This window comes from Grammomys surdaster, unplaced genomic scaffold (assembly GCF_004785775.1).
Source record: "Grammomys surdaster isolate TR1022 unplaced genomic scaffold, NIH_TR_1.0 223, whole genome shotgun sequence".
Lineage (NCBI taxonomy): Eukaryota > Metazoa > Chordata > Mammalia > Rodentia > Muridae > Grammomys > Grammomys surdaster.
The window spans coordinates 1613905-1631001 of NW_021604668.1; the positions used below are offsets into that span (position 1 = coordinate 1613905).

The 17097-nt window shown below is 37.0% G+C and overlaps 1 protein-coding gene across 1 annotated transcript in view; it reads left to right on the plus strand.

The window, feature by feature from the left end:
- The window catches only part of Sp4 (Sp4 transcription factor), a 60425-nt gene extending 52723 nt beyond the window's left edge, over window positions 1-7702 (plus strand). The window contains exon 6 of the mRNA XM_028773193.1: window positions 4314-7702. Coding sequence (XP_028629026.1) covers window positions 4314-4561 — 248 coding nt within the window. The 3' untranslated portion in view covers window positions 4562-7702. The remainder of the gene's footprint in view (window positions 1-4313) is intronic.
- The last annotated feature ends 9395 nt before the right edge of the window (window positions 7703-17097 follow it).

Genomic DNA, 17097 nt, shown 5'->3' on the forward strand with positions numbered 1-17097 from the left:
AACCCGAGAAGGAAGAGTCTGAGTAGGAAGACAGCCTGGGCTATCTCATAAATTTTAGAGCAATCTGGGCTACATGTTAAGAGTCCTTTTTAAAAAATGTTTTTTGTGTGGATGGTATGTGCACCTGTATGGTCAGAAGAGGACATCAAATACTGCCTTTTATCATCACTCTGTGCCGTATTTCTTTGAGGCGGGGTCTCTCCCTGAACCAGTAGCTCATGGGGCTACATTGACTGCCAGCAATCCAAAATTACCCTTCTGTCTCCAACTCCCTATAGTGTTAGAGATGCACGTGTGTGCCAGACCACCCTCAACCTGTTACATGGATGTTGGGTCTGAAGATCCAAATTCAGATCCTCATGGCTGCACAGCAAGTATGCCTGCCCATTGAGCCATCTCTCCATACAGACTTTTTTTTTTAGGTGAAATAAAACTAAGAATTTTTACCATCAGATTTGCACTAGAAAAAAATACTTCATAGTATTATACTTTCATATCGAAAAGTACTTCATAGTAAAACAATAAATATTACTAGAAAAAAAAACTTGAAGGAAAGCAAGAACAACTAATAACAAAAAATTAAGTTAGGGCCTGATATGATGGTGAACACTTTTAATTCCAGCATTAGGGAGGCTGATTCGGGCATGTTTCTGTTAGTCCAAGCCTCATCTAGTGTACATAGTGAGTTTCAGGTCAGCTAGAGCTATGTAGATTGTGTGTGTGTGCGTGCGTGTGTGTGCGTGCGTGTGCGTGTGTGTGTAGTATGTATATATTATGTGTATATACATAAATAGATGCATGCATATTCTGTGTATAGAGAGGAAGGGAGAAAACAAAAATGAAAAACTGGCCTTGAATTCAGTATGTAGTCCATGCTGGCCTATAACTTGTTTAAAGTTATCAACCCACGTATTTCTGAGTTACCCATGGGCCAAGAGAAAGTCTCAAGAGAAATTTGAAAATAGCTTTTGCTGAATGAAAAGCTTTATCATACAATATATGAGGCAAATAAAAAAACAGTAAGAGTGAATTTATAATGTTAAATCCTCTTTTTCAGTCAATAATCTAATATTTTTACCTTAAGAAACAAAAAAATGAAGAGATCCAAAATGAGAAATTAAAAAATAATAAAGAGGGGAAATAAATAGGAAAACAGTTTAGAAAATCATTCAAACTCAGGCTGTGGGGGTAGGCTTGTTTTTTGTGCTGTCAGGGGTGGAACTCAAGGTTGCACACATGCTAGATAAGTGTTCTACCCTGAGCTGATAGTACCAGACCACTCAACCCAAAATCTGATTTGCTGGAAAGGTAAAACATCTAAGTTTCCCCAATCACACTGACCAAGAAAACATATGCATACCACTAAAGGCTATGTAGACATTAAATGGATAATATGAATGACTCTACCCTAAATTTGAAAATAATGCTCGAAAAGGCACCAGAACTGATATTTTTTTATATTTTTTTTATCTACCTCTCTTTGCTCAAGAAGAGGTAGATAGGACTTGGTATAGAGTCTAGTCAAAGAGCTTTGATGCAGCACACTGAAGGCCTGAGTATAGTTTCTCGAAAATACCACCAAAAATAGGTAACATGAAAAGTCCTGTTCATTAAAGAAATTGAATCTCGTTAAAAACTTCCAAAAAAGAACACCATGGGTCGGGTTCTAAAACGTTTATTCTAGTCTTGAAAGCCTGAACATTTGAAAATCATTCAGGCAATGTAATTTATCAAATTAATAATGAAAGAAGAAAATGATAGTAGCTTAAATAATACAGTAAGTATTTGGCAAGAGTCTCTGTTCATTTTTATAAAAGTTCATAAAACTAAACTGAAAAGAGCAATACAAGTTTAGCAGCTTAAAAGAGCACAGTTGTCCTTTAGCTCCTTTATGTCAGAAGCCCCACTGTCCTGCTTGGGGTCAGGGTGTGTAGGGCAACATTCCATAAGGCTCTGGGAAGCAACCTACTTCTAAGCCCATTGTAGTCAGCCCATTCAGCCTCGGTGTTATGTTGGGTCCCTGCTTCCCTGGTCAATGTTTGGTTTTCTTGTAAGTTGTCTTATAAGTTGTTTTTCTTCTCACGTGTGTTTCAGGGCACCCTCTGAAAACTTTTGTTGGTCCCATCACACTTCTAATCTCTCCAACTCTAGATACAGATAGGTCTCTTTGACAGTTGAGAATAATTCTTCTGTATCAAATTCCATAACCTATTTAGTTATAGCTATGAAACCCCATTACCCTCTGACATATATGTAACATTCAGGAATTGGGACATGCTATCCTTATAGGGCCATGTTGTCTGTGATAGTAGCCATTATCAACTGATTTACTAATTAGCTATCTTATTCAGAAAAGGTAATCATAAATTCTGAAAGCCCAAGCATTATTGGAGCAGATGAAATAATTTTAACTATAAAATTGTATGATCTATAGTTAATATAAGCATTCTTCACATCCTTGAAGTCCACGATGGTATTTGTTGAATATATTGGGTATGTTACCCAATATAGCAGAAAACGCTTTGATCGTTGAGCTAAAAGAACTCATTTTCTTCATGAAAGTATACTTGAAGTTAATTCAGTAAACAAATGGATGGGAAATGTGGACAGGCTGGGAAAGTCCACACGGAACATGTCACCACTGTTTCCTGCTTGCCATTTGTCACAGAGAGGCTGTAGGCTAGAATATCTGGATTACTTACTGGATAATACTTACTGGGCTGATAGATCTGAACAGTGGCTATTAATTTGAGAGTAGAAGTTAAAAGTCAGAAATTGTCTTGCACAGATAATCTACAAGAATCTGTTGGAAAGTGACTGAGTTTGAGAATATTGCAATTAATAAGTATTTGCTGTTCTGTCACTGTGTAGATTTATATCCAGCTGTGTATGTATAGAAGGCTCCCATGTCTCAAGCCATCACCCTCTGGTCTATAAATCACACTTGGTGGCTATGAAATAATGGTGGTCTGTGGTGTAACATAAAAAGCCCATAAAAAATTCTGTGACTTACAGGCAAGCTAATGAGTTCATGAGCCTCAGGTTAGTCAGCTATAAAATAAACATATAAATAAAGGCTGTACACTGAAAGCGCTTTCTTTTGTGGTAAAAAAAAAAAAAGCAGGTAAATGACTTCAAGACTGTTTCTCAAATGTATTTAATTTCCATCCTCAGTATCAGCATTCATACATAATATTCAGGCTCCTTTATACTGCCTGTACTTTTAATGCCTCTTAGAATTATGCCCAATATATTTATTTAGCCTTTAAAATAAAAATTCTGAATTGTAAATACACTCAATATAAAAGGGGGGAATATCTGATGTAGAACATTTTGAAATTGTAGATTTTCTCATGGTTAAAAAAAATCTACTAAATGAATCTGCATATTATCTGAGTTCTGTTATTCCACCAGGAATAAACCCCATTTTACTGACAGGACAGTTGTAGAAGGAAGGACTAAAGCTAGTAGTGTTAGCATTTGTAAACATCAGGGTAGAACAGTCTACCAAGTTTCATGTGTTCTCTCCCATTACTCAAAAAGAAGAGATCTTTTTTCCTTTTTAGTTAACATTTGATTTTTTATTTCAGTGAGTAGAAGTAGTCCTAATTAGAATTGTCTTATATTTTGTAGAAAGCAAGTTTAAGGATTAAACTATCATCATTGTTTCCTGGAAGCTTAAAGCTGTATTTAATTTGAAATATATATTCCCAGCTCCCAATGTTTACTTACAAAACCTCAGCATGCTACTAAAGTCTTAGCTTAAAATAGTTTCTAAGGTATGTCATGCCTCTCAGGTTTAAAGGCGAGACCCAGCTATCATCTTTAACTACAGCACATGTGGCCTTGCCCACTGTCTCTTGTTAGCTGGTAGAAAATGTCAAGAGTTCTTTCTTTTGTTAGGAATCCTTTTATTTTGTGAATGGGGAAACTGAGGCTCAGTCCCCAACCTTCCCCATGCCCCACACCTACCCCCTAGTTCAGGGCAAAAACATATAATGTCTTTTATTCTTAGCCACATGGTTTTTCTTCTACATTGTTTGCTTGATAGTTTTTTTGTTGTTTTGTTTTGTTTTTAACAGAAAGCTGGAGATAATTCAGTGGTAGAGGGCTTGCCTACCATGAACAAGGCTCTAGATTTGCCCCTACCATCATAGAAATAAGAAGAAAATATTGTATACCTACTTAAACTAGGGATATCTGTATATATCATGTCTTATTAAAGCAGAATACATTTGGAAGAGTAATTACTAAAAATTAAAATTTCATTTAAGTAAAATGTATATAATTCTGTTTACTTCTTATGTTTACAGGTGAAAAGAGATTTGAATGTCCAGAATGCTCTAAAAGGTTTATGCGGAGTGATCACCTCTCCAAGCATGTCAAAACTCACCAGAATAAGAAAGGAGGTGGGACAGCTCTTGCCATTGTTACCTCCGGAGAACTGGACTCATCTGTTACAGAGGTGCTTGGCTCTCCACGGATTGTCACAGTTGCCGCCATTTCTCAAGATTCGAATCCAGCAACTCCCAATGTTTCAACAAACATGGAAGAATTCTGAAAAGCTATTTATAACAAAGACCTCTAGTGCTGCACTTAAGTTTACACACCTTTGAAAATCTGGAAATGGGCTGGTCAAGTGGATTACAGAGTAGGAAATCACGTTTGCATCCTTGGCATCTTTAAGTATTCCAGGGATTTTGGTTCAACACATAAAGTGTTGAATTTTTAAAAATAGGAAAAGAAAACCAATATACTGGAAACAGAAAAGTATTTCTTCCATGGTATAAGTTGCTGTAGTTTTTTGGAAATACATCACATAACCTTTAAACAGAATCTTCTTCCTTTAACATCCTGTGTTGTTGACATGTCTAAAGAGACAGACCACACTAATTTGCAGGCTGGGCCTTAATTGGACTTTCTCTGTTTGGAAGAACTTTGTTAAAATTTTAGTCAGTAATAACATACATTTCTTCTACTGTCTAGCACAGAAAACAGATTGTTATCTGACAATAGGGATAATACTGTGTTTCTTTAGCTTGGTTTTTGGAAATACCTATTCAAAAATAGTTTTGGCCGTCTTTTCTAAATATCAAAATTCTTCAAAAGTTGAATTAGGATACATTGTTCCAAAATAGTAATCTGAGCTGTGTCTCAGATCTTTATTACACTACATTGTAGTAGTGTGTGTGCAGACAATCAGTGAAACCCAATTATTTTCTCCATTTTGGAGATAAAAGAGGACCTTAGAGCTAAATCTTAGGTTAAATTTTAGATTGAAACCTTAGGAAAATGCTGGGGGAAAATGTGTTAGAACAGAATTGATGATAGCCTCAGAAAGGCAAGACAAAGCAGTTTAACAATATTTTAAAGTTAGGGTTGACTGTGTGCCTAACCATGTGTTCAATACCGAAATTTCATTTTAAATGTTCATATTGGAAATACTTGCATAGATTATAGATCTGTGTAATTTCATATTCTGTAAATACGAGTTATGTTGACAATATGCAGGATTCTTTATGCTTTGGTAGCCAAAGAAAGAATTATCATACTTTTCAAGGCCAGCAGAAAATTATTTTTAATTACATTATAATCTTTTTTTTTCTTTACTAAAAATTGGCAAATCCCATTTTATTTCTAGTATTGTGTTAGGCTAATTAGGAACATGTATCACAGTGATATCTTTATGTTATATCAATAGCAGAATTTTCCCTAAAGGTCTAGACAGCTTAACAAATGTATAATAGATACGATATTATGAAGCAAAAATTATTTTTGGAAAACCAGAATACTTTTCAGTCAAATATTGACTGAAAATATATTTCATTGTGCAAGGGTCTTAGAGAGCAGTGTCTTATTAGGAAAGATGGCCAAACGTTTCATATGAAAAACAATCGGATTATTCTAATAGATTAGACATTGGTAAGACACTTCATGTTTTTAGAACGTATTTACAAAGAATCATAACTATTGAACCCAGACCATTTGGAAACTAAAGTTTTTACCTACTTCCTTTTTTACCATCATTGGTTTGAATATAGGTATATGGTTTCTTGTTTATTCTTTATTATTTTAGGAAAAGTACTACTCATGAGAATTCTCTTCCAAAATTGTGATGTTTCATGTATTTTTTGATGAAGGAGAAATACTGTAATGATCACTGTTTACACTATGTACACTTTAGGCCAGCCCTTTGTAGCGTTATATAAAACTGAAGGTCTTTTGTGCTTTCGGTTTGTATAAAAAAGCTTTGAGATTAAAGGAAAAAAATTTTTACACTGTGGTTATAAATTTCAAGTTTCTTAAAGCTTTTGTAGACTTGTAACAAAGTCTTTAAATTTTAGTTGGATTTTGTAAATTGTTTTGTATATTTTATTTAATGTACTCTTAACAGCTGATGGATCTGGCTTTAAAACATCAGAATCAGTTTGTTGTTTTGTCTGGTACAGAGGAGCATTTGGTAATGTTAATTTTAATTTTATTATATAGGAGCTGAAACATCAAATATATTTTATCTATCATGCTACACAATCAGTGCTATCAATTTTTTTTATGCAAAGAGACTTTCTTAATGTTTTAATCATGTTTCCTCCAAGCGATACTTTCTGTTGTTTGCACCAAGTGTGAGCGCTCTGCATCACTGTTCCACAAGCCAGTTTTATGCAACCCACGTACGCTCATCAGAAGTGCAAGTTGTCCTCATCAACAATGAGGTCTATTATATATGTATCAGACTGAATCTGGATAACCTTAGAGCATATAAAATAACCTGTCAGCAGCACATTTCACCACTGAAATCAGACCTATTTTGGCAGTCTGTTCTGCATACCATTCTGAGTCCACCTTCCTTTCTGTCTGACAGCAGTCGTAGATTTCAGTGTCCTGTGTTTGACTCAGTGGGATGTAGCTGTGGTAGGGCACAGATACGCAGTACAGTCTCGTGAAGGGCATTTCTCTGCTTACTCTCCTTGCCACCATTATGAAGCTTTTCTTTGTAAAATTATCAGTGCGAAGCTCTGTATTTACCATGGTAGAACTCCAGTGTTAGAATAGTTTTCTCTTACAGTATACTTTCTTTGGTTAGGTTTGTGTATGTGTTGCTGATTACATTAGAAGTTGATGTTAAGTCATTATTTATCACACTCATGAGAGCAGTAATAAAAGTGTGTAATCTAGGAGAAAAAGTTAATTTGTCAAACTTAGATAAGCATGATGTTTAGGTCCTATTTTTCAATTTTATAACTGTTTTATTGCAACAATATTTGTACTTAAGTCTCCATTTTAATGCCTTGTGGTGTTTTTTTATGCATGTCACTAAGTTGTCATCCCACATAAATTGATGTGCAGCATAGGGTATTAAATCTACATAATGATTTTAAAACAGATATAGTTGATGGTAAAATGTAAATGTTTTGCAGAAATTCCTTATAAAAAGTTTCGTAGTAACATTTCACTTGTAAATTTTTGTAAAAAAGGAAATGGACAAAAAAAGATGAATCCAGAAAAAAAAAAACCTGTTTTCCCATATTCTAGAATTTAGACAATTTATTCTGCCAGCAAAGCCTCTGGGGCTGTAATTGACATTTTTACAGTGCTGATTTGTATAAAATTTGTTTTTTGTGGATTTGGAAATAAAATCATGTACAAGTTGTTGCCTGCAGTAACAATTGCAAGTAACCTATTAAAGTCCCCTTGGGTTGAACATGCCTCATTTAATTATGTATACTATAGAGCAGCAATAAAGTGTTTAAACTACCAACCTTCTCATCACGGTGAACACTGAAAATTTAAATACCTCTCACTAGAACATATATTGGCAACCCTTCTTAATCCCGGTTTTGAGATCTGATCAACATGCCTCTGAAAATACCACCAAAGAACACCAGTTTAAATTGCATGTTAATCTGTGACCATTGCTATAGACATTTGTGGAAATTAAATTTTGATTTAGAGACATTTTTATTTAAATAACTTTAATCAATAAGTATTAGGAAATAGATGGTCTTAAAAAATGAAAAACAAAATTAAAATACTATTTAAGTTCACAGCAATATTTAAGTTCACTTAGAAGCCTTGTAGGCCACCTAGGTGTGGAAAAGTCTGTAAGGAAGAGCTGTCTTCCTTCTGGGAGAGACTTGCATGTCTCACAGAAACCTTACTGCCACGAGAGTCCATTACAGTATGGCTTGAATGGACACATTTCTAAGTGTGCAGAGACAGCGAAACTGTAGGGGAGAACTGGGGGGTGTTAGGCACAAAAGGAAGTGAGCTGCCCACAAGCTTTATTTAAACATGGAGGAGATAGGATGGTTACTGTCTGGGGACGTAGCTTGTATGGCAGTGTAAGGGCATGGCTCCATTACAGTGCACAAACCTACATAGCATAACAGTGATCAAAACAAGAAGCAGTTAAATTTATGTTCCTCTACCAAGTAACAACTTTGTCAGAAGCTTTCATGTCAAAAGTAAAGGTTCCCATCATGACCAGGACTGCATAACTATGCCTGATTCTTATTCCCCTGAGTCCTTTACTTAAGCCCAAAGCTCATGTTGCTACCCCAAAGATAAACTTGGGGTGGGGGGGGGTGGGATCCTTGACCTCTTTATCTATTCCTTACCAGTGAGCACCAATTAAATTTCTACTTTTTAATCCTCCCCAAAACACGTCCATGTTTCAATTTTCTGAAAGATTAACGTATGTACTTATCAGGATGACATTGCATGAAAAGATAATGAAATTTAAAATCTGAAACTTTAAGTCCAGTAAGGGTTTGGTTTCTAAGCTAGGAATTCAACCACATGAGCAAGAACAAAACGTAAAGTAAGATTAGTCAAGATCACACTCCTGACATGAAACTATTTAGTGTGGAGCTAAAAGCAGTGGTTAGAGCCACTGTTGTAATAGCTGTGGTTGACAGTGTCTTGTTAAAGAGAACCTTGAAGTCAGAAAACTCACGTTTGACACAGCTTTTCTGTATTTAAAGTCTAGGTGTAAGTTATAGGGGTACTGAGACTTCAGATACCAGTAGGAAATGGAATTCTTTGATTCCTCAGTGATTGTTGTTCGTGCTGTGATGTGCATAATATGTAATTGTGTTGCAGGATTTTAAAGGCATTTTCTAAGACTTGCTGGTTGGCATAGCCTTGGGTTCTGCTTCTCTTAGTTGCAGGTTGCAATGAAATAATTTATTTTCAGATACCTGAGCAAGATCTCAGGTGGTGGGAAGCAAGGAAAGAAGAGGGAAAAGAAAAGAGCACAAAGGGCTGTTGGTAATGCGGAGTTACTCTCCATGGTGGTAGCTCTTGGGAAAAAGGAGCCAGTGTTCAGACTGGGTTCCTGATTTAGCTGTTGATGAACTAGTAGTCTTACTGCATTGTGTCCTTATTTGCACAATTATCATTGACACTGTAGTAAGTATACCTAGTATCTGGCAAGCAGTAGCATTCACAGTAGCTAACCCAGAAGGGGTTACTTTATTCATGATACTGTGCCAAAACAGCATAAGCTGGATGGCTTATAGACAATAGAAAGAAGCCCAAAGTCACAGTTCAATGTCCCTTGACAACACATGTTCCCTTCAGATAGTAGGATGAGGTGGTTTTCTGAGGGCCATTTTTTTTTCGTGGAGTACTAATACCATTTCATGAGGATGCCGTTTTTATGATCTTACCACTTCTTAAGAGGCCCCCACCTCCTCTGCTATGTTGGTAATTGGATTTCAACTTGGGGATCTGGAGAGACAAAACCATCAGACCCAGCAGGAGGCATTGAATAGTTCCCAACAAGATTAATGGTGAAGTGCATGGAAACAGAGCATCATGTTGCAAAGCTGGCTCTCTAAATTACATCAAAGGAATTTCAGTGAGAATTTCCCATTTCAAGCATGTTTTTCTCAAGATGAGCTAGTTTGAGGTATTGTACCTCAGAATTACATGAAAGCACCCTATCCCTCTGGAGTGGCATGATTCACTGGGAACAAGATTGAAGATACTGAAGCACATCAAGATTGTGCCTCCTGGGAGGAGCCAAAGCAGGGCAAGTAAGGATGCCCAGGTTTTGAGACAGCTGAGAAAGCTCATCCAGTTGCAGTGATCAGACACCAGCAAGGGATGGGAGACAGGAAGAGAGAAACCTGCACAGATGCCTCAAGCAACAGTTCATCTTCGCATCCTACCTTTCTAGGTAGTTGGCTTGGTTTAAAGTGTGTTATTTATTACCCTGCTATGAAATGCAGTCTAATAAATATTTTATTTATAGTATTTTTGTGATGTGGAAGCTATAATAAAGTTATATTTTCTGCTGATAAAATTGTTTCTAGCTTGTATAATTTTATGCCAGAATTAAAGGTATGAGTAATTCATGGCTATGTAAATGGCATCATGATTTCTAATTATTTGATCACCTAACAAGTTCGAAAACCACTACTGAGGAAAATACCATAAAAGTAAGCAAGCTAACAAAAAAGAAAAATATTCAATTCAATAACTGGTTACACCTTTAGTTAGTGTAACCATATTATATCTTTACAGTAAGTAGCTTTTGCTTTGTGTATGTGTTTGGTGGTGTGTTATATCTCTAATGATGCTTTGTAAGAATGGAGCTTATGAGTTAACTGTATTCCTTTCTAATTTCATGGACAGAAAAATATTGTTGAAAGGATCAAATGATTTTGATGGTCATATGTTAGTTTATCTAAAGAATCTGAGGTGGTGGTGGACGTCCATGTTGTTTATTTGGTTTTGTTTTCTATAATGTAGATGGCAGTTTGTATTAAAAGTCTATGTAAATTGGTCCACAGCTTCTGTAAGTAACTGGAAGTACTTTCCTTTTATATCCCATTTGTGAACAAAACATACTTATGAAAAAGTGAAAAAATAAGCAGACCTGGAAGACTTCTTGGAGTCTTGCAGACTTGAGCATCTTTCTGTATTTTTAGGAAAAGAATTATCTTGCTGATAAAGGTGAAATTTAAATATTAATTTAATTAAACTTATTTGAATCTATGATCTTGGCAGTTCTTGAAAGCATTAACATTATGAGGTAAGAATCCCCTCCCCTTGAAAATAAATACAAATAAGTACTTCTGCTTATATACTTTATTCTAATGAAATTTTGGTTAGATTTGTTAATAGAATGTTTGTGTCTTTTAGGAAAACAGAAAATCCCTTTATTCTAGCATTCAGAATAATCCCAAAGTATGATTTTCAGGAAACTCCAAACAAACTCTACTCTGGTAATTTTTCTCTTTTAAGCTGGAAAGTTGCCACAAACTAGAATTGAAATCCATGTAGCTTGTTCCAGAGATCTGTGTTGTGCTTTTTAATTTATCTTACCCAGTTGGTCAAGTGATTATTGCTTCATTCTTAAAAGGCAGCAACAATTGAGGTTCTATATATCTAGATAAAAACAAATAAGTACCCTATTATAAGTTTAGTCTATTCCCCTTAAATTATTATTTTAAAAAAGTTCTCTGTTTCCATATCTACGGTTTGGGATACTTCTGAATTAATTTTAGAACATAATCTTCAAGGAGATTGTGTCAAGAGTGGAAATTTTACAAGTGACTGTCCCAGGGGCACCCTTGTGAAAGGCTCCAGGGAGCTAGATTGGCCTTTCCCCCACCCCCCACCCCCTGCCCCATGTAAATGTACACAAAGAAGATGCCGTCTGTGAACCAGAGTGTGAGCCATTACCTGACAGAATCTAAGAGTCTTTACTTTGGGCCTCCCAGCCTCAAGAACTGAGAGATTCATGTTGTTGATAAGCTGCTTAATTTGTGGTATTTTTATTATTGCAACTCAAAGACAAGGGTGACCACCAAGGTACTTAATGAAACACAAAGTCCAGTTAGCAAAAGAGATGTACATAGTGACAGAGGAAAACTCCCAGACTAACAGCTCTTTCTCTGCTTCACTTCATTGCTGGATCCCGGGTCGAAGTAGGGGAGTTGGGAACTAGAAATGTCTATTACCTTCTGGTATGTGGAACATTCTCAATATTTTAATAACCAGTATGGTCCCAAATGTCATTAAGCTCTGTTTATACCCTTGCTTTTGATATTTGAATGGAAAAACCCAGTTCATCAAACATCCATTTAACCGCTAAAAGAATTTTTTTATAAAGTCCATGCTTTAGGTAGTACTTTGTTTAAACATGAAAATATAGGCAGAAGTCATTTTACTTCAAAATCATTAGGGCTGACTAAAGACTTCCCATAAAACTTGTATAAGATACAAATTGACTTGATCATCATACCTTGAACAATTTAAACAGGTAAATCAGAGAACTGGTTAATGAATGTGTTAATAGAGTAACAAGATCAATTTCTTCCAAAAGTTTTCTTTGCTATTTATGAATGTAGGGTATGAGCAATTACTTTATACACCGCCGAGAACCTCATCCTTTATCCTGCAACTTGGTGTTCTGTTGCCTAAAAGTTTTCATTTATACCTATGAAAGCTTCTCTAGACATTTCATCATTTGCTCTCATACACTGAAGAACAAAAGTCCTCCTTCATGCCAGGGATGAAATTTCCATTCATGGTTTTGTCTGGGTGTTAAAGATTTTTATTGTTTTCTTTGCCTTGTTTTTGAGATAGAGTCTCCTGTAGTCTAGCCTGGTCTTGAACTTGATATATAGCCAAGGAAGCTCTTGAACACCCAAGCCCTTTGCCCCTACCTCCCTCTCAAATGCTGGGGCTACAGACATGCATCACCACACCAGGTTTGAATGTCAGCTTACCCCCACCTCCACTCCCTATTACCCCACTTTTTAAGATTTTTGTGTAGCTTAGACTGACCTGAAACTTGATACAACGTTGAACTCTTGATTGATCTGCCTATCTTTTCAAGTGTTGGGATTACAGGTGTGTGCCTGCATGCCCACTCTTGAGAAGTAGTTTTTAAGTTGCCATATTAGTTCATATCCCAGTAGATATGTAGATGCGGACTAATCACCCTCTGGTAAGTGTAGACTGCACTTAATGACTTACTTCTAATACGTAGACAGTGTACAGACAAGACACTTTGGAGACTCAATCATACAAAATCACTGTGGCCTCTCTCTTAGCTGTTTTCTTTTATTTGTCCTTCCAGGGAGGCCTGATGCCATTACATAGCATCAGAGGCCCTGGAGGTGAGGAATTAGCACCTCTGGATTCCAAGTGAGTCCAGGGAGGATTGTCCACCCCAGTCCACTGTTAGGATGACTTGCCTCAGCCCATAGAGACCCTATCCAGGGATATCAGACATAGCTGCTTTGACCAATATCCAACAGCTCAGATTCTTAGTCCAGTACGAGTTGTTGAATATTGTTCAAAGCATCATGTTTGGGGAGAAGAGTAATCTGTCCCACCACAATAGATAACTAATATGCTACGATTCCTCAATTACCAATCAGTGTCATCTGAGCCATTAAGAACATTGATAAACTTAACACATTTGTTCACAGGATTCTTCACTGGGGTCTGCAAGATTTCCTCTCACTCACTATATCCAAGCAAGCTCTACTGCAGATGTATAGATGGAAGATAAGAATGACAACAGACTTACTTCACGGAAGTCCACAGATGTATGATAGAAATTTGAGATATGCTAAAATATGGGGAGGGGGTGGTATGTGCACTGCAGGGCCCATGAACTACATTTATATTCTGTTCATTTCCTTTCTATGCTCATCAACCTTGTTTCTTTTGTTAAGACTGTCATCTTGTCCATCTCAGGACAAGCCTAATGTTTACAGAGGTGACTGTGTTGACATTCTCCATGTCCCATAGCAAAACTATGCCTTAACTTTCACATCTCCCATTCATAGCAACTCTGAGTAGGCTTCAAGCAGGATGTGGGGGAATTGCTCTTTCTATGGACAAGAAATTGCTTCTGGTAGTTGATGAGGGATTCTATACTGGTAGAATCTGAGGCATCAATAAGGGTATATTTGTCCTTGGAAATTTGGAAACATTCCAGTGCCATATAATATTCTGTATCCTGTATTTATCGTCAGAATATTAGAAAGATCCATACTTAAGAAGAAAAGCAAACAGTGATTACTAACTCATTCCTGAAGAAAGCTTCCCATGTATATAACCAGAGTGAATTTTTAACAAATGGATACACAATGAAAGGAAATAGAAGAAGAAAGGTTTGCCAGACAAAGCTACGTAGGTGTTCTCCTTCAATCCTGTTCCTCTAAACAACAAACCATGTAGGGATAGATTTTTGTAAACTGTTCCGCTCTAGCAAATGCAAAGATAAATGTTATCTATTTACTGCCTCCATGCCTTCGCTATGGCAAAGCCTTCCTTAACCCCCACCCTTCCCAGCATCTGACTTTCAGTCCTTTTTCTTAATCTGGTCTCCAGTCGAGGTGTAACTAACAGAAATAGAACGTTGATGTTTAATACCACTGCGAAGAGAACTCAGGGATAATTAAACCAACACTCCTTGTAATTTTGCTCCTCGACATTGTTTGAATGATTTATTCTTGTTCCTTCCCTGGAGTTAGAGTTCCTGAAGAAAAGCTGTTCTTCTGCTCTAGCCTCTGACATTTTGTTAATCTTTTTTTTTTAAATGTTACTTTTGTTCCTTCCCCTTCAGAGGCTCTGAGTCCCAACAGAACTTTACAGATCTCTCAAGTCCATCCCTCCTGAGTGTCTTTGAGGTGTCCTTGCCAGTTTAGCAGATACTTGTTTGTTGAGACGGTGTCTCACTGTGTAACTCTGGTTTGCCTAGAACTCACTCTATTAGACCAGGCTGGCATAGAACTCTACAATATCTGCCTGCTCTGCCTCCCAAGGCACATGCTGAGATTAAAGGCACGTGCCAGGTCCATCCAATTTAGCAAATATTTGAACAGTAATGTTGCTAGAGGATCCGTGATAGATGCTGAAGGTTATGAGAAAATAAACAAATGACATGGTCATGGTGTCTATGTGTTAGGAGAGTGGACAGGAAGCGAGATCAGAAAGCCCGACACAAAGCTTTCAAAACTAGCATATAGAGGAAACTGGCAGAGGAAAGCTGGAAACTTACTGGTGCCCACTGACATTTCACAGTATCTGATTCATTGTCATACTACAGCACACACCCCTGGAGATTTCAGATGGTAATGAGATATGTGACACATGCATAGGCCCCTGATGTCTAAGCTGCTAAACTTTCTCTGCTCCAGCCCCCTTCCTCCCTTGGAAGTATATTTTTGTCTGCTTTTAACTGCTTTATTACTACATATTTCTAATTACCTTAGAAAACTGCAGGTATCTTTATGGTATGTGGTGATTTCAATACATGGACTCCAGTTGGTGGAACTGTTTGGGAAGGATTATAAGGCGTGGCCTTGGGGGAGGTGTCACTGGAGGCAGGCTTTGAGATTTCCAAATACTCTTGCCATTCTCACAGTGTCTGCCCTCTGTTTCTGTGTTGTGGGTTGGAGGTGAGCTCTCGGTTGCTGCTCTAGCACCATGTCTGTCTGCCTTCTGCAGTGTTCTCTGCAGTGATGATGATGGACTCCAGTCCCTCTGGAACTGTAAGCCCAAAATAAACCTTTCCTTCTATAAGCTCCTTGGTCATGGTATTTTGTCACAGCAATAGAACAGAAACTAATATGTGGATTTTCATACACAGCTTCGGATACTCTCTCCATCATCCCCTGCTCTCTCCCATCTCTCTATTCCCCATTCCCTTCCCATCATCCCCTGCTCTCCCACCTCCCCATTCCTCAGCCCCATTTATGCCCTCCACCTCCAGGAGCTTCCTTTCCACTTTCAAATCCTATGTGTTCTGTTATGCTCTCTACTTCCCTCCCTTAAGGCATCTCTTTTTTCTCTCGTGGATCCTTCTCTAGTTTCCTGTATCTATACACACTCATACCTGTATAAATACAATACATAAAAAAATACAATCTAGATTCCTCATAAAGGAGAAGAAACATGCAGCATTTGTCTTTTGGGGCCTAGTTTATCAGGCTTAATATATTTTCCAGGTCCATCTATTCCCCTGCAGGTTTTATTTGTCTTTACTATTCAATAAAAATCTATTATATATACATTGTGTATATATATATTACATATACATATCAAATTTAATTATGCATTCATGAGTTGATAAAGATGGACACTGTTTCTATTTCCGTGTTAATATGAACACAGTAGCAGTGAAGTTGGATAAGCCAGTGTTTCTATATGAAGACCTTCAGATATATATGCCTAGGAGTGTTATAGCTGGGTCATATAGTGGCAAAATTTTTTAGTCTTTTGCAAGACCTCCACAGTGACCTCCATACTGGCTGCACCCCAGCAGTAAAGAAGGGTGCTTCTCTTCACATACCCTTTCCAGCACCTAACATGGGTGAGAATAGAATCTCAAAGTAGTTTCAACTTGCATTTCCTTATAGCTAAGAATGTTGAACACTTTTAAAATTGTGTGTTGGCCATTGCTGTTTATTCTTTTGAGAACTCTCTGTTTAGTTTCCTAACTGACTTTTTAAAATTTGGTTGCTTGTTTTCTTTTTCTTCAGGTTTTGTTGTTGGTTTTGAGTTCTTTGTATATTTAGATACTGATCGTCAGCAGATGTACAGTTAGCAACAATTTCCTCCCATCTGAAGACTGTCTCTTGACTTGATTAACTGTTTCCTTTGCTGTGCAAAAGCTTTTAAATTCATGAGGTTGCTTTGTTGGACCTTGATTTCTGAACAAGCTGAGTTCTGTTCAGCGAGCTATCATCTTTAGGTATGTGCCCTACTTTTTCATCTAGCCACCAGTTTCAGAGTCTTGGAACTTACACTGAGGTCCTTCACCAATTTGAAGTTGGTGTTTGTGTAGGATAAGAGATAAGGGTCTGTTTTCGTTCATCTTTATGTAGACATCCAGTTTTTCCATCATTATTTGTTGAAGATGTCATCTTTTCTCTAGTGAGTATTATTGGCATAGTAAAACAAAAAAAAATCAGGTGACCATAGTTATATGGTCTTATGCCTGGGTCCTCTGTTCTATTCAATTGATCTACATCATTTTGTGCCAGTACACGCTGTTTTGATATTACAGCTCTGTAACATGGCTTGGAATCAGGTATGGTGATTTCTCCAGCCTTATTTTTACCC